At 45.6% G+C, this 22,833-nt stretch overlaps 1 protein-coding gene across 1 annotated transcript in view; it reads left to right on the forward strand.

Annotated features, from left to right (window-relative positions):
* Positions 1-22,833, forward strand: part of SLC12A8 (solute carrier family 12 member 8) — a 59,281-nt gene that overhangs the window by 30,721 nt on the left and 5,727 nt on the right. The window contains exons 6-11 of the mRNA XM_064166512.1: positions 5,222-5,309; positions 6,757-6,844; positions 11,668-11,814; positions 14,698-15,367; positions 17,772-17,869; positions 20,061-20,178. Of these exons, the coding sequence (XP_064022582.1) occupies positions 5,222-5,309; positions 6,757-6,844; positions 11,668-11,814; positions 14,698-15,367; positions 17,772-17,869; positions 20,061-20,178 (1,209 nt within the window). The remainder of the gene's footprint in view (positions 1-5,221; positions 5,310-6,756; positions 6,845-11,667; positions 11,815-14,697; positions 15,368-17,771; positions 17,870-20,060; positions 20,179-22,833) is intronic.

Below are 22,833 nucleotides of genomic sequence, written 5' to 3' on the forward strand. Positions count from 1 at the left end.
CTAAGATGCAACAGAAATTCAGGGAGAGTTTCAGCGAAACAATAGGTCCCTGGAGCTGTTCAAGGCAGGATTGGATGTAGCACTTGGTGCCATGGTCTAGCCTTGAGCTCTGTGGTAAAGGGTTGGACTTGATGATCTATGAAGTCTCTTCCAACCTTGGTGATACTGTGATACTGTGAATAGGCTGTTTCATTTTGAGGGGTTACTTCCAGCCAGTATAAAACATTTATTTGACCCAAAGCAATGTTCTGTTTTTTTTTTCTTTAATTATTAAATATTGTGTTTGCTCTTTTTAATCTTTAGCATATGTTAGTTTACAATCTAAGACGTTGTTTTGATAATATTTTTACCGCTTAGGAAATTGTGGAACAAGATGTTTGGGCCTTTCTGAGATTAAATGTTCCTCTTTGAAGTGAAACTATTTTGATCTCTTCAGGATAAGCTCTTTCTTCTCCCTCTTAAACAGTAATCTGAATTCAACTGGTTTACATCTAGTCTCTGAGAAGTGCTGAAAAGTGATTTTAATTTGCCTGTTTCCACCAGGAACATCAGTGAAATCATAGAATGCACTGGATAACAATGGACCTTTAAAGGTCATCTGGTCCAACCCTCCTGCAGTATGAAAGCCTCAGAAGAACAGCTATAAAGTGAAAGAGGGACAGCCACTTAGGGAAAGGGGAACAAGACCTGTGGGAAGCCCCTTGCCAGGGGGGAGCAGCTAGATGTGTGCTTTGGCTGGAGTGGGCAGGATGGTTGTACTGGCCTTCCAGTCTGGTAGCAACATGCTGCCTCCCACAAGCTTCCTCTTTGGATCATTTTGCTCCAGGTTGGAATGTTTTCACTATATTGTAATGTCTCCAGCAAGGCGAGTGACATTATCCTGGTTTTACACTTGAGCAGTGGCAAAGCAAGACTGCTCTGTTTGCTTCCTGGGTAGTAGCTGTTTAAACCATTTCAGTTGGACATGCATTGCAGCTGGCCTTACTCCCCCCACATGTGCCATTTAACAGTGGAGAAGTAGCTGGGCGAGCCAAAATGTACCCCTAGATCTGACCTAAAGGGGTAGCTAAAACTCAGGTTTGCCAGCTTCAGTCAAACAGGCTACCACAGCTGCTACAGAAGATGTGACCATGCCTCTGTAGTGAGTCTGTGCATCATCCAGATGTTCTTCTATGTGCTCGTAACTGCTTTGGTAATGTGCATGTTTTACTGCTGTGCTGCAATACACAAACGTCCCCTTCACACAGGGGAAGGAATCTCGGGAGCTGCCTGCCCACCTTCGGCTCCTCGCAGCAGCCACACAACCATCAGTACACCTTTAAAATGAAGATAAAGGTCGTTTCTGTTCTGTTCTTCTGCCAAATTCCTGAGAGGGTTTCTGTCTAATGAAAGAAGTGTGTTGTCATGTGATATAAGAAAGGAAGATGACATTTGAAGCAGTGTTAGTGGAAAATATCATCATACCCAGACCAGTTCTGAAGTAAACCACACTTGACACTTGCAAAATGACAGCAAATAGGTTTAGAAGTTTTGGGCTAAGTTATCAGATGATGTAAACTGGCACAACTCCATTGAAATCTATGGAGAGGTGCCAGCTGACATCAGTGGAGTATTTGGCCCTTTAAAAAAATTAGCTACAGTTCCTATCTAAGACTTTCCATTCTTCATCTCTTGGGTGAAGGAAAAACCCAACCTTTTATATTTTATAGTAAATTCACTGGCAAATGCCGTGGGTATTTGCAGGCAGCCATATCTACACTAACAAACCATAGCTGGTGGACTTAGAAGCATGAGCTGGTGGAGCTGATGGTTGTGTCTAGTGTGCAATGCAGGTGGTCCCCTCATGCACGTATCCACTGCCTGGATGATGCCCAGGACAGGATTATGCTGGGAATAGCAGCAATGTACAGACTGTCTCAGCCATAATTTCCTGGCTGAGTTGACCATGTTTTCATGCTTCCTTGTCCAGAAGCTTTGTCATTATCTGCTGCTCTCTGAGATAATAGCCAGTGTGGAAAATCCAGCCTGCTATCTCATTGAAACAGAGAGGTGGATAATATTCTCCATGGACAATCTGCAGATATGATTGCTTAAGTTCAGAAGGGATTGGCCATTTCCCTAGGGATAGATCTGTGTCTGGAGGAAGGGATGTCCTAACATCTCTAGGTTATCGGATTTTATGTGGAAGTGTAGACTTGTTTTTTTCTGCTGAGTAGCTAGAGTCTCTAGAAAAGCTGTTTGTGACTACTTGCAAGTCAGAGAAGTTCTCTGGCAGTGGTGACCAAGGCTATGGGTCATGGTGACTGTTTAGAGTATCTTTTTGGTTTTTAATTAATCAGGTTTTCCTTTCATTGAACAGTGGGGTGGTTAGTTTGCTAATCACAAAATATCTTCTCAGTACTGCTCTGTGGAAGCTGTCATACTCTCTGGAAAAATTCTTTTGGACTTAGGGGTAGTGGTGGAGAAGTGACTTTGACTTGGTCTGTAATCTGTGCTGCCAGATTGGCCACTTTTGTACTAGTCAGATCAGAGGCATAGTTGCAGTATGGAGGAGATGGCTTTGGCCTTGGTGGCTGAGAATATCTGTGTTGGTTCCCTCTTTGGTGGCCTTGACCTTTGTCAGTGGGAGCCATGAGTCATTGAAGAGCTCACTGAAGCTAAGGGTGTGACTTGGCCTGAGTTTCACTCCTAGTCCCTGCTAGGCAGGAGGTCAATCATTGATCTCAGGATCCCAGTTATGTGGGCCCTATCAGGTCATCATCTGGCTGCTCCTGGAGGAGTAGGTCTGTGGGAGGGAGGCAGTGAGGTGACCTAGGCTGTGCAGTCATTTTTGTGCTGATGACTCACAGGTCTTCAGCTTTATTTCGTACTCAGTCCAGAAAACACCGTTTTGGTGTTTCCCTAGTGCTTTGCTGAGGCAGGCTTTTGGATGAGGAAGAGATGAGTCAAGCTCAATCTGGAAGATCTAGAGGCAGTGCCAGATGTTTGGGAAACTTGGCCAAGAGGCACATGAGATTAACAGCTGTCCTTCTGACTATAGTTTGCTCCCCTTGGAAAGAAAACTCAGAGTACTCTCAGAGTAATCTCCCAGAGCTGCAAAGTAGCATGTCCCTAAAGAATGCTTCTTAGAGACTACATTTAGTATGACATTTGTGACCACTTCCATGGCCTTCTGCCTTCCTAACTTTTCTCTCCTTCAGATAAGCCTGTTGCATAGCTGCTTAAAAGGAACAGTGCTGGGGCAGTGCTTGGCTGCTTTACCCAGGGAAAAGTGCACCGGCTGATGGACTTTTAGTGATGCTGTTCAGAAGTACATCCACAGAACAGTCTTCCAAGAGAAAATTAAGAACTCATTTAGATTTGTAACATTTTCAGTGTGGTGTCAAGGACTCAAATCTTGTCTGAATCTGGAAGACAGCTCTTCCAGGAGCTAAGGAATGCCAGAAGCCCACGGGGACTGGAGAGTGACTATTGGGCTTCTGCCTGCATGGTGAAAAGGAGTACAGAATAAGATGGCTGCTGAGTGGAATGGTCAAGTGGAAAAAAGATGATCAAGGACAAAATACTAATGCATACATAAAGCCCTGAATGCTTAGCTGATGTGTTTGGCAACATGTGAGTGCCTTGTGCTCATTAATGTGCACCTCATTGAAGGTGCATAGCAAAGTATGAGACGGAGCAGGGAGCTGAGCCTCTGTTTCTTGATTAGCAGCCCAACCATTTCTCCCTGTTGCTAGTCCGCTGGTAGCCGTGCAAGGTCTGTAGGGAAGGCATCTCCACAGTCTGAACTGGGCTTATCCCTTTACCCTGAGGTTTGCCCCACATACCTCAGGTTTGTCTATCCTTCATGTTGAGAGAACACGCTGCCAGGCAGCAGCCAATGCAGTGAGTTGTCACTGATTTAGAGCTGTATTTGCTCATATTTGCAGCCTCAGAGACTGCCTTCGTCGTTCTTGTGCCCTCTGAAAATGAGAAATGACTGCTGGACTTGGCAGCTGAGTGGCAGACTGACGTGCGGTTGGTCCCCTGCTGCTGGGGCTGGCAGATGCTGCAAGCACCATGGCATTGGCATCCTCCTTCTCATTGTTGTTCTGTGGTGATCTCACCCTGCCTCCCAGGGACCATCCCATGAGCAATGCTGGCTGACAGCTGGCCTGTACATCCTTATGAAGACATTAGTCTGACATGCAAGAAGTGATGGGCAGAAGTTAGTGTCTTAAAGAGGCTCTTCTGTCCTGCCTTCATATTGTCCTAAATTTCATCAGGATTCTAAATCACTGGGTTTTATTTATTGGTTTTTATTTGTAGCAGACATCTGAAGTCTTCTAGGAAAAGTTTTGGGATGACAGGACACGAATTGTCATTTCTTACCAAGTCTGGCATGACTTCTCCTTCAGCTATGGGCAAAGCCTCTTAACCAATCTGTACCTCACGTTCCTAGCCTCAACATGGAGACTGTAATCCTTTGCTCCATCCTGTTTGCCTTTCTCACATCTTCACTGGCAATTTTTTTTAGGCTGTGGACTGTCCCTGTGCTGCAGCCTAAAATAACACCCTGGTGCTTTATTCTTAGTGCTGCCACATGTTTTCAGCGTGACGCTGGGACAGTCCCTTGCCCTCTCAGCGCTTCTGTTTTCCTATCTGCAAAGCAGAGATAATGCCTACTTGCAAAGCAGATCCCTTGGCTGGAAGGTGCCACCTACGTGCTGAGCGCTGTCCTTCCCTCTGCTACACGTGCCTGTGACTGTCACTGAACACAACAGGACAGGCTGTTTTGTAATGGCAGTTGTCCCCCATGAATGCAAGGATCTGGTCTAGGGGGGCAGTACCACCTGCCGAATGCAGGGCCATGGTGAACGGTACCATTTTTCTCTTCAACAATTGGGCAGCATTGTCTTCTGTGAGGTTTGCAGTAAGATAAGATGGGGTTTGTTCAGAGTGCTCCTTTTAATTTGTTTTTTTTTCTTTCCTTCCCAGCACTGTTCAGACTGGACAAAAGGTTCTTTGTAGATGTATTAGTGATGGCTTGCATCCATTGAGGACAGTTTCTTACTAAGCAGTCGATGGGAGCCAGTATTTGTATATGTGGCAGTGCAACAAAGTGATAGTTACTGTGCTGAAGCAATCAATTAGCTGATTGATTAAATTATATTACATATTGTAGTGTGTATTATATATGCTGTAAGCTAGATTAAGTTGCATTTCTATCTGCAAAATACAGGTGTGATGGCTGGGTTCAATATGAGTGGAGATCTCCAGAAGCCTGCTACCAACATCCCCCTGGGGTCCCTTGCTGCTATTGGCACCTCGTAAGTCATAGATCGGAGAAAATTTACTCTTTGGAGACTGCCCTGGATATGACCAATCCATTTCATATTCCCATCAACCTTTTATTACTCAGCCATCTGGAAAATTAAAGTCTGGCTCTCATTCAAATTATCATCCATTACCACCAGCTACTCTGGGTGGGTTAGAGAAGAGGTTCATTAATGCAGATGTGGTCAGTCCTTCCTCAGCAGGGTGGGATGGCTGTTGGTGTTAGAACAGTTGTGTAGCTCCAGCACGACTGTCCCAGAGCAGGATGCAAAGTTCTTGATGGCTTAGGTTGCAGAATTTTGTCACTTACTGCTGTTGATTTCAGAATGCTCTCTTTTTCTAGCTAAATAGAAAATATATTAAATAAATATATTTTTAGAAGTTTTGTAATTGTTATTGGGAAATTGGAGCTAAGACAGATGAGATGACCCAACTACCTATGAGGCCAGGGGAATGCAGGAGCCCTCTGTTCCTATGCAGTGCCATCTCACAAAATGCTGCTTCTCAGGAGTAAAATAATGTTACACACAAAAAAAAAAACACCTCAGGAGGTTTTCCTGCCTGCTTTCATTGCCACCTGAATTGCTTTTGAAAATACTGCTTTTAATTGCATAGTGAGCTTCAGAGCAAAAGGAAGTATCTTCAGCATGCAGAGGAGTTTCCTGCTGAAATTGGTGCTTGTTTTAAGTGAGGCAATTCCACAGGACACACTATCACAGGTGGATGAACTGTGGTCTTTCACATATGCCTGGGCTTTGCAGGCAGACTAGCTTATCCCTCCACCTGAATAATGGAAATGCCAGACATACCAAAGGAAGATTGTGGCTGAGGTCTTGGAGCAGGTTGGCTGCAGTGTTTAATGTTACTGCCAGATGAGGAGTACTTGCAGAATCATAGGATGGTTTAGATTGGAAGTGACCTCTAAAGGTCACATCTCTTTGCGGTAAGCAGGGATGTCTCCAACTCAGAGCCCTGTCCAGACTGACCTTGAATGTTTCCAGGGGTGGGACATCTACCACCTCCCCAGGCAACCTGTTCCAGTGCCTCATCACTCTCACTGTAAAAAAATTCTTCCTTCTATCTAGTCTGAATCTACTCTCCAAGTCTAAAATCATTACCCTTGGTCTTTATGCAACAGAGCCTGCTACAAAGTCTGTCCCCAGAGTTAGGTTATTCCCCCAGTATGTGTACAACATACAACAGCAGCACAGATAGCTTTTATTTCTGGGGTACCATATGGTCATGCTGCAGCTGTCCCTGGTGCATTGTAGAGGGTAATTAGGTGATTACCCTGGAGGTGAGCCCTGCAGGAGCAGCTCATGCAGAATGATTGAGGGCCCAACTTGCAGATACTTGACCTTCTCCTGGCTCTGCTAATGGGCAGTACTCTCAATGGGCTTCTCTTGCTGGAAATAAGTAGTTTATTTTTATTGTTTGCAGGTGGTTCCTGTACATGGTCTTTGTTTTTTTGCTGGGAGCCATTTGTACCCGTCAGTCACTCCGCTATGACTTCATGATTGCAGAGAAGGTAACTTGCTGAAATAACCCAGCGTGGTATTATGTAGTGGTGCTTTCAGGTTGCCATCTGCCTTGCTGAATGCTTGAATTTTCCAAAAGCCTATGGAATTTGGGAACTCATCCCTCATTAAAATTCAAGGGGATTTCCCCACTGCAAATCCCAGCGTACAGTCTATTTGAATAGCTTTGCATTCACCAGCACATCCAGTAATGCTGAGTCTTGCCATAATCACCCAGCAATAGCTTTAAGAGCTAAAATATGCTAATGTGGTCTAATGATAAATGCTGTATTTTATTCAATGTATCCTTTCTCATTGGTGAAAGCTTAGACCAAATTGAAATCTCTAAAGAACCCCACTGCTTATCTTGACTAAGTCAAGCGAAGCTTACATTTCCATATCTAGCAGCCTGTAATTGCAGGGCCAGCAATAGGATTATGAAACTCGAGACATTCCACATGGGTGTTATATACATGAGGGAGGTTTGTAGTGCTACATGCAGTGAACCTTATCACTGCGGACCTTTACAAAGAGAGCAAAAGAATTTAGTGGACAAGAAGCTCAACATGAGCCAGCAGTGTGCACTTGCAGCCCGAAGGGCCAACCAGATCCTGGGCTGCCTCAGGAGAAGTGTGGTCAGCAGGTTGAGGGAGGTGATTCTCCCTCTCTACTCTGCTCTAGTGAGACCCCACCTGGAGTCCTGTGTCCAGTTCTGCAGCCCCCATTACAAGAAGGATGTGGAGATGCTGGAGTGTGTCCAGAGAAGGGCCACTGGGATGATCAGAGGGCTGGAGCATCTCCGCCATGAGGACAGACTGAAAGAGTTGGGTATGTTCAGTCTGGAGAAGAGGAGGCTCTGAGGTGACCTTCTTGTGGCCTTTCAGTATCTGCAGGGGGCCTACAAAAAAGCTGTGGAAGGACTTTTCAGGATATCAGGGAGTGACAGGACTAGGGGGAATGGAGCAAAGCTGGAGATGGGTAGGTTCAGACTGGATATGAGGAGGAAGTTGTTCACCATGAGAGTGGTGAGAGCCTGGAATGGGTTGCCCAGGGAGGTGGTTGAGGCCCCATCCCTGGAGCTGTTTAAGGCCAGGCTGGATGGGGCTGTGGCCAGCCTGATCTAGGGTAGAGTGTCCCTGGGCATGGCAGGGGCTTGGAACTAGATGATCCTTGTGGTCCCTTCCAACCCTGTCTGATTCTGTGATTCTAGTGTGTGGCATCATCTTATTTTAAACAGGATATGGAAGTGCTGATTTTCTGTTATTCAGCATTATCCAAAATTGTGGGTTCAGGTTCACCATATTTGACAGGATTTCTTCTGCTTCATTTCAACTGGAGGTGTTTGTCATTTGTTTGTTTTGTAACGCGGTTTGAATCTATAAATATCAATTTGAAACCATGGTTTTGGCTTCTTTCTAATTCATTGTAGCCCTGTTCTTCCTCTAGCCAGCAAAGTAAACTCCAAATTATTGATGGGGCTCCTGCCACTTTCTGTTAAGGTAAAGAAATCATCCCTGTTTCAGAGGGAAAAGGAATGAGTCTCCTTTCAAGGCAACATCTTTGTAAGTCAGTGACTTAGTGGGTGAAAAGTACAATAACTAAAAGAATCAACTTCAGATGAAGCAGCTGAAAAGAAAGATGTGAGTAAAGTGCTGTCTTCTGAACCCTTGCAGGGGGAATGGTGAAATGAATAGTTTCTCATCAAAGAATGTGAGGACAAGTACCTATTATCACATTACTCCCCTACCCCCCCAAAAAATGCAGATTTGCTGTTCTTTTCCCTACTGTGGAATAAGAGAATGGTGCACTCCCAAATCCATGTTGCTTCTCTGAGTGATTGCAAGCTGCTTTAAATTTTAATGACTATGTTTGGAGAGAGGAAAGAGGGAGAGAGATCATTACAAGTCCAAACTCTCTCTTTCTGTCACTCACAGGTGAGGAAGCACTTGGCTGCTTTTCTTCTTTACAATGCTTGTTTGGCTTTTTAAACATAAAGATGAGATTCAGTAATATCACTCCTAATGAGCTCAAAGTGCCAATTTCTCACAAACTATTCACACTCTTGGTGCTCAAAACTCCCAGCAAGCCCTTTCATCAGCCTCAGTGAAAAGGATTCTTCCCTTCTAACCCTGATTTGAATGTCAAGTAGTACATTTAAATGCAAGCATTTTTGACAGCTAAAATAATGTATGATGTCTGGCACAAGTGCCTGTTTCTTCCAAGTATTTCTCAGAGCAGGGCAGGATTAGAGGAGGTGGGAGGAAAGATTCTTCATCAAGGGTTGGTCTAATGGAAGCTGATATCTGCTTATCTTTGCCTCAAGTTTCTTCTGTCCCACAAGATAAAATTCACAAGTCCTAGCAGATTTTCATGGGGGAAAGGAGGTTTGTATGGTTCTGGACCCTGACATGAATTTTGCATGCCTTCCCCAAACAGCAAGAACTTCATGGCTTTTTACCCAATCTCCTTTTTGCTGTGTGTAGATTTCATAGATGAGGAGAAGGCAGATGTAGCCCAAAATCCTCTTTAGACATGTACATTTTTGGAATTCCTTCTAACAAAACATGTGCCCCCTGACTTCCACAAGGGCAGAAGCAGGGAGGACCCGTGGAAAAAAAGGTCTCAATGAACCTGAGAGGAGTGGTAGGAGCAAAGGGTACGTGGGATGCAGAGGTCCTGTGTTCAGTGACATCCTCCATGGATGTCTATCTGCAGCTTACATGAGTGGGGTATGGGCATGATGGATCTGCACCAAAATTTGGGGATTTTTTATTTCCCCCTGCCTGACCTTTTTGCTGATGTCACCCACTGTGCTTTGCCTTTCTCTGTGCTGGCTGTCAGGTTGGTGTGGACTTGCAGGTCTTGGAGATGACTCAGGAGACCCTGGACTTTAGTCTTCTTGGCTATATCTGCCCACATTCTTACATCATGGTAGCAGGGTCATTCCCTTTTTTAAAGCTTTCTTGCACAGTGTTCATAAATGTGGAGATTTGGGTAGTTGGGTGGAGTTTTTTCAGAGATGCTACTTAATGCTTGTAGCTCTTGACAGTGGGGACCTGTGCAGGAGGACCCCAGTCCTTGCTTCTGTGTGATGGACTGTGAACTGCCCTCCTCAGCAAGAATCATAGAGTTGGAAGGGACCACAGGGGTCATCTAGTTCCAACCCCCATGCTATGGGCAGGGACATCCTACCCTAGGTCAGGCTGGCCACAGCCTCATCCAGCCTGGCCTTAAACACTTCCAGGGATGGGGCCTCAACCACCTCCCTGGGCAACCCATTCCAGGCTCTCACCACTCTCATGCTGAACAACTTCCTCCTCACATCCAGCCTGAACCTACCCACCTCCAGCTTTTCTCCATTCCCCCTAGTCCTGTCACTCCCTGATATCCTGAAAAGTCCTTCCACAGCTTTTTTGTAGGCCCCCTGCAGATACTGAAAGGACACAGTAAGGTCAACTTGGAGCCTCCTCTTCTCCAGACTGAACAGCCCCAACTCTTTCAGTCTGTCCTCATGGCAGAGCTGCTCCAGCCCTCTGATCATCCTCCTGGCCCTTCTCTGGACACGCTTCAGCATGTCCACATCCCTCTTGTAATGGGGGCTCCAGAACTGGACACAGTACTCCAGGTGGGGTCTCACCAGAGCAGAGTAGAGGGGGAGAATCACCTCCCTTAACCTGCTGGCCACACTTCTCCTGATGCAGCCCAGGATCTGGTTGGCCCTCCAGGCTTCAAGTGCACACTGCTGGCTCATGTTGAGCTTCTCATCCACCAGCACCCCCAAGTCTCTCTCCTCAGGGCTGCTCTTCAGCCACTCATTGCCCACCTGTATTTGTGCTTGGGATTGCCCCCATCCAGGTGCAGGACCTTGCACTTGATCTTGTTGAACCTCACGTGGTTTACTTGTGCCCACCTCTCCAGCCTGTCCAGGTCCCTCTGGATGGCATCCCTGCCCTCCAGCATGTCTGCTGCACCACACAGCTTGGTGTCATCAGCAGACTTGCTGAGGCTGCACTCAATGCCATTGTCCATGTCACTCACAGATATGTTGAACAAGACTGGTCCCAGGACTGATCCCTGAGGGACTCTGCTTGTCACTGGCCTCCACTTGGACATGGAGCCATTCACAGCCACTCTTTGGGTGCTCCCTGTTTGCAGGGCTGCTCACTGGAAACCAGTAATAAAGGCAGCACAGCAGCCTTGTTAGCACTGTGGCTTTAAAGATTTTATTTAAAACCAGAAGTTTCATGCTGGCCAAAGGAAATTCTTTTCTCATTGAAGACAGGAAAATAAGGTCAATGTATTATATCCTTCAGAGCACAGTTTTTGAGATGCCATTTGTGTAAATGGTAATTTGATTTGGATTTACTGTGGACTTTCTTTCAGGATTGGTTTTCCCCTCCGGGACACAGGGGTTTGTCTTCCTGTTATGGATGATTGGAAGCTTGGGCAGCTTTTCCTGTATGATGTGCTCTGTATATAAGTGATCTCTCCTGAAATAAACTCACTTCCAGTTACTTAAGGGGAATGTAATAGCTGCTGCTGTGTGGCAATTGCTCCAAATGTCAAAGAATTTCTTGGTTATGAGCTTGTCAAATGGTTCTGTCGGTACAGGATGTTCAGTATTAAATTACTTTTATGGGATAATTTTCCTGTATTAATTGTTTGCACTTTATGCCACAGACCAGTTCAGCTGCTATGTTCCCAGGGCTTGCTCTGTTCCTTTTAGCACTGTTTGAGAATACACATGCTCTTCTAAATTATGTGTATCCAAGCCTGTTCAAGGGGTCTTTAAAGAACAATATAATCAACTTTGCATTCTCTTTATTTCCTCCAGGTGTCCTTGGTGGGTTTCTTGTTTTTGCTGGGGTTGTATATCTCATCCTTGGCCTCCTGCATGGGAGGGTTGTATGGAGCACCCAGGATCCTGCAGTGCATCGCCCAGGAGAATGTCATCCCTATGCTTGCCTTCCTTGGACGTGGGGTTAGTCATTCTTTCTCTGAGATTGCTGTCAAACCTTCACCTGGAGGAAAAAGTGGTGATTTTTGAAGCCAGGTTTTCTGTGTGTCTGTAGGGTGAGATAAGGGGTGTATGAAGTGCAAGGACAGAATGGTTTGAGATCTGGTATACTATGCACAGGGAGAAAAGCCAGGAAATGGGTAGTTTGATTAAAAAAGAAGAGCCCAGCTGCCTTTGGTCATTTCCCTGCCTGTCCTTTCTGCTGCACTGCCTTTGCCATGAGTCTTCCCACAGAGGGCTCCTGACAGAAAGCATGAGACGCTCTGCTTTGCTTTGGCTTCTTGTTTCCCCATCTCTCTGCTCCAGTCCTGGGGCTATCTGTCCTGACCTGGGAGCTGTCTGTCCTCTCCCTGAATACAGACAGCCCTCTCTGGGCTGCCATCAGTCCCCTCCCTCAAACCTGCTTCTTCAAGATGTCCCTGGCAAAACCACTTACACTATAACTTTGCTTGTGGGGTTTTTGACAAGTGCCTTATCTGCACTGGTGCTGATCCCAACCATGTTGGTGGCAGGTACCTAGGTTTTGTTTGCTCTCCTGTCCAGGGCAGAGGCCTGAAACTTTTGTCCAAGCACTTGGTGAAATGGATGGTAACTGTCTCTTTATCTTTTTTAGTTAGTTTTTCTTCTTTTTTTCTTGCACATTTTCTTTGACCTTTTCCTATCCTCTTTGGCAACCTCGTAGCTGAGTACATGAGCAGTCATCCTGCTCTGGATCCAATCTATGTGCACTAGAGAAGAGGACACTTCTTTGTAAGATAAGGTGCCTTATGAACTCTATAATATAAAATCAAAGAACAGATTTGGAAAGTTAAGTTAGGAGCCTGCCAAGCTTTAGATATGCTTTGAAACAAAGTATTGCTTTGAGTGCTAAAAGAGATTTTTCCCTTGTCCTTAGAAATAATCCTTTTTGCATGAGTCATTCTGCTGACTGCTACTCAAAGTACCAGTCACTAAGGGCTCTGTAGTCTTGAGCTGTAGTCAGAGCAAGCTATTTTTGATGGGTTTTCCCTTCTCCTAAACAGGGAGAAAATAATTCTATCACTCAATAACCTGCTGTGCCCAACCATCTGTATTGAGTCGCTGGAAAACCTTATGGCATTTTGCTCCTTCAGAGCAGTATGTAAATACAGAAGAATATTTTACAATATTGATGAGTGCTTAAAAAATATTTAAGTGTTTGATAAGTATAATATTTTATTGTCCTGTGTTTTGTGTTTCTCCAAGTAATTTTCTAAAATGAATCTCATGACAGTAATAATTATAGGGCAAGCAGAAACAATAATGACAGCAGAAACTTCCAGCTCCTGAAGGCAGCTGTCAGATGATCCCAGAACAGGCTGTTCAACATTTGACAACCCTTGTGAAGTTCTCTGTGATTTAGCAAAGTTAACTGCAAAGTTGATTCCCTCTCTTCTCTGATAGTTTGCTGTCTTTCTATCAAATTTTCTGCTCTGAACTCTTGTCTGGGCAGAGTGCCATGATTGGAAGGGCTCAGAAGGAGGACTCAAAGGCAGATCACTTTTTACACTTCCTTCTCTCTATCACCTTGAGAATTGTCTAGTTAATAAATTTAGTTTGCCTGTACCAATCTGTTCCACATCAGCTCTTCTTTTCCACGGTTGAAGAAAGTGTTATAGTCACCATAACTCCAGCTGATGGGAAGGACACGAGTCTTTCTACAGATTTAAAACTGAGCCAGAGGCATTCTGAGATTGTCCCTTCTGTTCCCCATCTCAGTACATCTTTCTGATACCAAAGATGCTTTCAGAGAACCTAATATCAAAGATGCTTTCTGAGATGTTTTCTGTTCCTTTGTCCCCAGGACGTGTTTCTGTTTCTTTGTGAACAGGCTTAAGGTCCAGAAGTGGTCCTCTCCTCTATTAATAAATAAGAGTGGAGAAAATAGAAATAGTTTCCATCTGAGCTGTGTGTTTATTAAAGCAGCACATGCAGTAAGTGAAAACCTAACATAGTTTGTAAGGTATCTTGTCAGATTTTTTCCAGCAAGGTCTTTATGCAGCCTGCACAGGCTCCTTGGGTACTGAAATGGCAAGACAGTGTCTGGTCCAGGGAGAGGCACGTTAGGCCTGGGATTGAAGTTCATGACCTGATGATTCAAGTCTTTCCACCCCTGATGGCCTTTGCTTTGTCTCTCTTTTTCTCCTCCCTTGCTTCACCCCACCCCAGAGAGGGACAGCAGATGGTGTTTCTTCTGGCTGCTTGTCTTCCCAACAAATTCCCAGCGTTGCTGGGGCTTGACTCCCACTCTCCAGCATCCTTCAACACCTAACCTCTCCACTGCTTTACTCCTGCCACTGGGCAGACATGACTTGAGTGGGAAACCCCAAGTGCAGAGGCTCAGCACTGGATTTAACTCAGCCAGAAGCTGCTGATGTGGAGGTGGCCCTGCTCTGTGCACCCCAAGCCTTTCCAGAAGTGGCATGCAGGAGCCTTTTGGGTAGGCAGTGATGCAGAGTCCTGTAGAGAAATTAGAGATGCAGTTAACTCTGATGGTCATGTTTTACTGCCAGGCTTCCCATAAGCCTCACAAATCTCTCTGAAGGTTTGTTGCTGCTTTAATGACATTGTTTTAACATGGAGATACAGAGTGAGAATGGACCAAAGACAAAACTTGAGTAAGACTCAGAGGTGAGATGGGAGCTCAGCTTTTCACTTCCAGTTATTAAGCTGATGAGCCTCTACTTGCACATGCATGTGTGTCATGACTTAATGGAGTACTGCAGACCACCCAGGTAACTGTCCATGGCAGCTGAACAAGTGGGGCATCCTCATGGCAAGGCTCATGGTTATTAATTTTCATTCAAGTTTGTTTTATTTATGAATTAGAAAGGACCCAACAAGACTCCAGTGGCTGCAATTTGCTTAACAAGTCTCATCACCATGGCTTTCGTCTGCATTGGACAAGTGAATGTTCTTGCTCCCATAGTCACCATCAACTTCATGTTGACATATATTGCTGTAGACTATTCTTATTTCTCAGTCTCCTTGAGCTACAACATCCAGCAGAAACCTGACGAGACCCAGATGGAAAATGCTGGACCTGCTCACTCTTCCCAGCCTTTAATTTTCAACAAGTCTTCCAGCCGTGCAGCAGATGGAGTAATTCAGAGCAGATCAAATGGCACCTTGCTGGAATTCACAAAAGACATGGACCAGCTTTTTAAACCCTTTCGTAGCCAGCCAGCTACTTGGAAAAAAGGAGCTGAGCACTCATCTCAAAAGGTCAAACAAAAGAAGGCAAAGAAGCCAGCCAAGCAGACATTGCAAGACAGCTTCCTCCTGGATCTCCAGCATGATGCTACCCCATCTCAGCATGGCTGGGATGAGACTGTGGAGCCCTACAGTGAATGCAGACAGGACCTGGCTGAACAGGGCCATTGGCATGACATGGGTCCATGTTCATCACCTGCTGCAGATGCCCAGGGGACATCTGGGCTGCTGGATCTGGGGGAGCAGCTCTGCGAGGTGCAGGGGTTCTCAGGCCAGAGGGCAGAAGGTAAGGGCTGTAGGAGATGGACATCTCCATTCTCATGGGGGAATCATTTATGACCTTGGTCTTCCCAGTGCTTTCTTGAAGGCAGGCATGAAACTAGTTTTATAGGGAGCTGTCATTCAGTGATTCATAGCAATAATATCATTTATTCCAGGTGAGGATAGAGTTCATTGCTGCGCATCACAGGAGAAGTTCCAGTGCAATTTCCTATGGAAGATTAATCACAGGAAAGCAGACAGGGCTATATTTAGTGTAGGGTTGTTTACTATATACTCATTATTCTGCACATGCATGCCTAATGCTGTGCATTAAAAAGGTTGTGAGTGTATCTTGGGGTTTACTTCATCCTGATGTGGGTTAAGAGGCATGGAGCAGTGCAGATGTAAAACTCAGGCTGTCAAAATGCCATGATCAAAATGCTGCATGTGGAGCCTGGAATTTAACATCCACAGCCAAGAGTCATAAAAACTTCCACTCAGAAAAATATTTTTTTCTCTTATTTCACAGATAGGGAAACTGAGGCAGAAGTAGGCAAATGTGACCTTGAAATGGATTCAGAACCAGAGCTGGCAACCTTTTTTTTTTTAAACTTGCTCTTCTTTTGTATTTTCATTTTAGAGGTTTTGCTACCACTCTGCCATACCCACCTGTCAGGTAGAATTTCTGCTTTGGTTTTCTGAAGTCTTGTAGAATCAATCATAGAATAGAATCATAGAAACACTCAGGGTTGGAAGGGACCACAAAGATCATATAGTTCCAACCCCACTGCCATGTGGCAGGGACACCCTACCCTAGATCAGGCTGGCCAGAGCCTCATCCAGCCTGGCCTTAAACACCTCCAGGGATGGGGCCACAACCACCTCCCTGGGCAACCCATTCCAGGCTCTCACCACCTTCACGCTGAAGAACTTCTTCCTCACATCCTATCTGAATTTACCCGTTTCTAGCTTTGTTCCGTTCCCCCCCAGTCCTATCACTACCTGACATCCTAAAAAGTCCCTCCCTACCTTTCTTGTAGGCCCCCTGCAGATACTGAAAGGCCACAATAAGGTCACCCACACAGATTTATCTTGATCACCTGAGACCGTTTATCTTCCAGGCTTGCTTTGACCTGACTTGTGCCCAGCCACAGGAAGGCAATTGTCGAATCATATTGTAAACTAAGAGAAACAAAACCTCACATAGCTCCTTTCTAAAGTCTTGTCTCTTCTTCTGCTTGGACTTCAGCAAAGCCTTTGACACAGTCTGCCACAAGAAGCTCCTAGCCAAGCTGGCAGCTCATGGTTTGGACAGATTCACTCTGTGTTGGATCAAGAACTGGCTGGATGGCAGAGCCCAGAGAGTGGTGGTGAATGGTGCCACATCCAGTTGGCAGCTGTCACTAGTGGTGTTCCCCAAGGATCAGTGCCAGGCCCAGTCCTGTTCAATATCTTTATTGATGACCTGGACGAGGGCATTGAGTCCAGCATCAGTAAGTTTGCAGATGACACCAAGCTAGGAGCAGGTGTTGATCTGTTGGAAGGTAGGAGAGCCCTGCAGAGGGACCTGGACAGGCTGGATGGGTGGGCAGAGGCCAATGGGATGAGATTTAACAAGGCCAAGTGCAGAGTTCTGCACTTTGGCCACAACAACCCCAAGCAGCGCTACAGGCTGGGGACAGAGTGGCTGGAGAGCAGCCAGGAGGAAAGGGACCTGTGGGTACTGATAGATAGTAAGCTGAAGATGAGCCAGCAGCATGCCCAGGTGGCCAAGAGAGCCAATGGCATCCTGGCCTGCATCAGGAACAGTGTGGCCAGTAGGACAAGGGAGGTTATTCTTCCCCTGTACTCAGCACTGGTCAGACCACACCTTGAGTACTGTGTCCAGTTCTGGGCCCCTCAATTCAAGAAAGATGTTGAGGTGCTGGAACATGTCCAGAGAAGGGCAACGAAGCTGGTGAGGGGCCTGGAGCACAAATCCTATGAGGAGAGGTTGAGGGAGCTGGGCCTGTTTAGCCTGGAGAAGAGGAGGCTCAGGGGTGATCTTATTACTGTCTACAACTACCTGAAAGGGACATTGTAGCCAGGTGGGGGTTGGTCTCTTCTCCCAGACAATCAGCAATAGAACAAGGGGACACAGTCTCAAGTTGTGCCAGGGTAGGTATAGGCTGGATATTAGGAAGAAGTTCTTCACAGAGAGAGTGATTGGCATTGGAATGGGCTGCCCAGGGAGGTGGTGGAGGCACCGTCCCTGGGGGTCTTCAAGAAAAGCCTGGATGAGGCACTTAGTGCCATGGTCTAGTTGACTGGATAGGGCTGGGTGCTAGGTTGGACTGGATGATCTTGGAGGTCTCTTCCAACCTGGTTGATTCTATGATTCTATGATTCTGATTAATTTCTTCCCCTTCTTCTTTTTTTTTTTTCTGTAGACTTCTCTATGAGGCAACAAAGTCCAGAGCTGGAAATTCAGCAAATACCAGAATCCTTCTACTCCAAATTCTGTAATCATTGGGTTTCCTTTGCTGGTGTAAGTAATTTTAGTTTGAACATTGGTTTGTATCTGTAGAACACAAAAAGAAATTCCTCACTTACTGCCGTGTCAATGCACTCTGCTACTTAAAAATGCCTTTCCCCCTCACTGCCCAGTATTCCAGGCCACCTGAATTAAGGTACTATGCAGCCAGCAGTTCAAACTGAGGGAAAACTGGGTGCCACATTAATTGAAAACTGGGTGCCACGTTAATTGAAACTACAGAAAACAGAGAGGAAAAAAAGAAGGTAATAAATCCCAACCCAAAACAATAGAAATACCAAGTCTGGCATCTTAAGGCTTTAGAGATGCACGACTAGCTGGGAAAAAAAATCAGCATCCTTCTTTGCACTGTGTGCCAGCCTGCTTTTTCTTACTGTGGGATAGAGTGAGGTGTCAGCTCTAAAGCTGTGTTGCTTTTATTTATGAGCCAGTTTCTGTAAGTTTGGGATGGGGTTTCCTTAGTGCTGACCTCTTGATTCCAGCAGCCTGGCTGTGAAATTCCATCTATTGAAGGAGGAAAGTGGAGCATTCCTCCAGCACGTTACTTTAAAGAATAAATAACTTTTAAATAGCTTCTGTCTCAGGCTGTTGAGGAGTTTAAGACATTTAAATTCATCTTGGGAAGATGGATTATTGGGCAGATGACAGGAAAAGGGTCAGATATGCATAATGAATGAACCATATGGCTCTGCTGCACGGATGGGGATTTCTTAGCTGTGTGTAGAACGTAACAAACACGCTCGAACAATGCACCAAACCCTTCTAATTTAGTCCTCTGATGGGGTTTGATATCTGCTTTTCAAATTCACTGCTGCTGCTGCCGGCAGCCTGCTCCTGGCAAGGGGTGCCAGGAGACTGCAGCACCAGGGATGCATGTGGATTTCCTCTCTAGGAATGGCATTCTTGGGAGGTTGCAGGCTGATGTTGTCTCTGGGCTCAGTAACTCATGTGGCTCCCAAGGGCTTGTCACTGCAGAGCGGTCAGCCCTCTGTCTTCATGGGGGAATTTGCTTGTGCAGATGACTGACATCTTCATTAAAACAGATTTGGATTCCTGTCAATAATCAGACTTTGGAGAAGGTTGCAGCAGAGCTGAGAAAGGATGAATGATGTAAAATGAAATCACAGAGGCAAAAATCAGATGCATTTATTATCCTGGTTCCTTTCCCCTCTGCCCTCTCTTTGAGCTTCACCAATCATGTCAGTCTGGACTCATTTAGTTCTTTGCATGCTGCCCTTTGCTGCTCCTAATCTTGCTCATGAAGATGCTATTCTTGCCCCTGTTCCTGTGCCCCTTGAGCCAAATCCATTTCTTAAGTTGATGAGCATCTGGGTACTCCTCTTGGAGCAATCCAAGCAGAGATGTGAGGTCCACCTTGCCTCTTGGACACTGAAAGCTACTTCCATGCTGCTGAAGATGCCACTGTAAGCCTTTTCTACCCCTCTATTTAAGAGTGGGACCAAACAAGGCTTCCTAAAGCATGGGAACCTCATTACTGAAAAACGGCATCCACACCATACCCAAATCTTTGCAGATAACACTGGGTGGAAATGTTCAACGTGTGGCCAAAAGCCACACCATGAAGTGCTTTGCAGGCAGGAGATGATGTCGTTTCTAAGGGGTCCTGCTGTGCCATCAGCTTCAGCCATTGACACCCAGGAGCATCCATCCATCCACCTGTGTGGTTGCAGCTGGCATCATGCATCCTATGGGGAGGACCTGGGCTGTGCAGCAGGTCTTGTGCAAGGAGAGCCTTTGTCATGTCCCCATCTCAAGACATCATTGGGAGGGAGACACCTAAAAGGAAATGCTCATGAAGATAATTCCAAGGGGCTGCATGCTGGGTCTGGTATGTCTCTTGCATACTGCTCACAAGAAGACCCTGAGAAAGACAGAGATGGGGAAATGCTATGAAAGCACTGGTTTTCCATTTATTTAAAAGTCAGCATTTCTGGCAGTGAGAGTATCTACTGGAGCTCTCACAACAACTTGTAAGTCCCAGCATTGCTTCAGTTAATGAAGAGCTTCTGTTACAGTTTCAATGCATGCTCGTTTTGCCAGCTTGAGGAACAAACTACTGACCTGGTGTCAGCCTGTGTCTGAAGGCGAGCTGTCAGCTCTCACACAGGGCCTGTTACATTGTCATTGTTGTGTTATCTTATGGATAACCGTGTCTTTCCAACAGGCCATCATGTCCCTCATCATAATGTTTGTCATTCAGTGGATCTACACCCTTGTCCTCCTGGGTGCAGCAGTGATGCTGTATGTCTACATTGGCCAAGTGAGCCCAGGACTCCCCCTTGGTGAGTGCTTTTTTTCCCTTTCTGTATTATTGAATCTGTGTAAAAAAATAATTAATTAATCTTAGGAATTGAGATTCTTGTGTTTAATATGCAGGTGACACAGTGCATAATGAGGTTTTGGTTTATTGCTAATTTCAGTGCATTTTCTCTTGGATTCTAACTTCAACTAGCATGGGTTTGATAGTTTGAACATTGTGCTTATTGCTTTGTTATATTGTACTTTAAGTGGCAAACCCAGATATTAATACTAAGACTTAAGAAGGATGGCATATTGTAAATGTATCACAGTAATGAGAAAGATCTGCTACAAATACGTTTTAATTAACTTAGTTAATCAATTTAAACCTACCTGAGAAAACCTTAAGGAAAAATGGGAATTACGACAAGTGTCTCATGAAATCTGAGCACTCATGAGTGTGGAACAAGAGAGCCTTTTGATTCCAGAACTAAACAGGTTGAGTATGTTTGGAGTGTAATCTGGGAAAATACTTTCAGGCAGAGGGCATTAGAAATGTCTCCACATGGGATCGACTTAAACGCGTTCAAAATTAAGCAGTGAAGCACACTCAGAAAGCAGCTCAGGAGAACCTACAGCTCCTTGCCATGGCTGCAGGAGGGGTTTGCATCGCTCTCTGTCTGAAGGGTGAGGGTGAAAGGCACATAGAGTGCCCAGATGTATGCATTTATGAGTATATGGCTGCTGCAGAACAGCCAGGAAGAAAGGGACCTGGGGGTACTGGTAGATAGTAGCTGAACATGAACTAGCAGTGTGCCCAGGAGAGCCAGTGGCATCCTGGCCTGCATCAGGAGCAGTGTGGGCAGTAGGACAAGAGAGGTTATTCTTCCCCTGTACTCGGCACTGGTCAGGCCACACCTTGAGTACTGTGTCCAGTTCTGGGCCCCTCAATTCAAGAGAGATGTTGAGGTGCTGGAACATATCCAGAGAAGGGCGACAAGGCTGGTGAGGGGCCTGGAGCACAAACCCTATGAGGAGAGGCTGAGGGAGCTGGAGGTGTTTAGCCTGGAGAAGAGGAGGCTCCGTGGTGGCCTCACTGCTGTCTACAACTACCTGACAGGAGGTTGTAGCCAGATGGAGGTTGGTCTCTTCTCCCCAGCAACCAGCAACAGAATGAGGGGGCAGAGTCTCAAGTTGTGCTGGAGGAAGTCTAGGCTGGATGTTAGGAGGAAGTTCTTCCCAGAGAGAGTGATTGGCATTGGAATGGGCTGCCCAGGGAGGTGGTGGAGTCACCGTCCCTGGAGGTGTTCAAGAAAGGCCTGGATGAGGCACTTAGTGCCATGGTCTAGTTGACTGGATAGGGCTGGTGGATAGGTTGGACTGGATGATCTTGGAGGTCTCTTCCAACCTGGTTGATTCTATGATTTTATGATTATATATCTATGTGGGTGCATGCATCCATGCATAGGAGCACACATGTGTGAGGACCTGCACATGTGGATGTGCCATTTTTTGTCCAAGGCTGGAAAAGAGGCTGAAATTGTGCCCTTTTTAGCTAGTGCAGAAATAGTTACTGGAGTTTATTTACATGAAAGTTTATTAGACACTAGGGAAGTAGGTACTGGATTTCAGAAGCTCAGACACTGAGAAACAAAAGAACTAGTTGTCACTCAGTAATCTTCAAAACATTGCTCAGCAGTTCTCTCTCTGCTCTTGAGTGTCATCTTTTCTAGGTATCTGTATGGGATAGTAGGAATGAACTGAGGTTGTGGATAGTACTTGCTGATGTGTATCTTTTAAGATATATGTATCACAGTGTCATCAAGGTTGGAAGAGACCTCACAGATCATCAAGTCCAACCCTTTACCACAGAGCTCAAGGCTAGACCATGGCACCAAGTGCCACATCCAATCTTGCCTTGAACAGCTCCAGGGACGGCGACTCCACCACCTCCCCGGGCAGCCCATTCCAGTGTCCAATGACTCTCTCAGTGAAGAAATTTCTCCTCACCTCAAGCCTAAATTTCCCCTGGCGCATCTTGGGGCTGTGTCCTCTCGTTCTGGTGCTGGACAGAACGAGGCTGTAAGTTTTAATAATGCTCTTATGGCCCCCATATATTAACCAAAACACAAAAAATGGTTTCAGGCTCTGGAGTTTTCTTTGTATGTTTACTACATCATATTTCTGTTCACTGATTTTGAAGTATTTACCAAAAAAAAAAGACTTTTAAAACAATTTCTTTGTCAGGGTGTGGAGGATTTTGGAAGTTGATCTGAGAAACAGCAGCATGATGAGACATTGTGTTTCTTGGTTCCCTTTGTGCATGCACTCCCATGCACGCAGTAGAACAATGGGCAGCAAAGAAGCTAGAAGCGAAGGCTCGGAGCTCGGACGGAAGCTTATTTGGCTGCGAGTGAATGTTATTTTGTGGTCATGTGGCATCCAATGATCTCTGAGTTTTCTTCTCTCAAGGAATGAAGAACCCTTCTGTCCAGAAAGTTGGAAGACTCCAGCTTGAGAAATGCTCTGTATTAAGGACTGGATGAAGACCTTGGCTGGGGAAATTCTCTGGGATTTTGACACATCCCTTCTTTTCTTTCTTCCTCCACAACGAGCGAAGCCAAATCCAGCAGGCATTGCTAGGCCTCTGTTCTCTTCCCAATCCCTCACCACAAACTCCTCCTGCAGCTTTTGCTGCC

This window comes from Pogoniulus pusillus, chromosome 2 (assembly GCF_015220805.1).
Source record: "Pogoniulus pusillus isolate bPogPus1 chromosome 2, bPogPus1.pri, whole genome shotgun sequence".
In the NCBI taxonomy this organism is placed as follows: Eukaryota; Metazoa; Chordata; class Aves; order Piciformes; family Lybiidae; genus Pogoniulus; species Pogoniulus pusillus.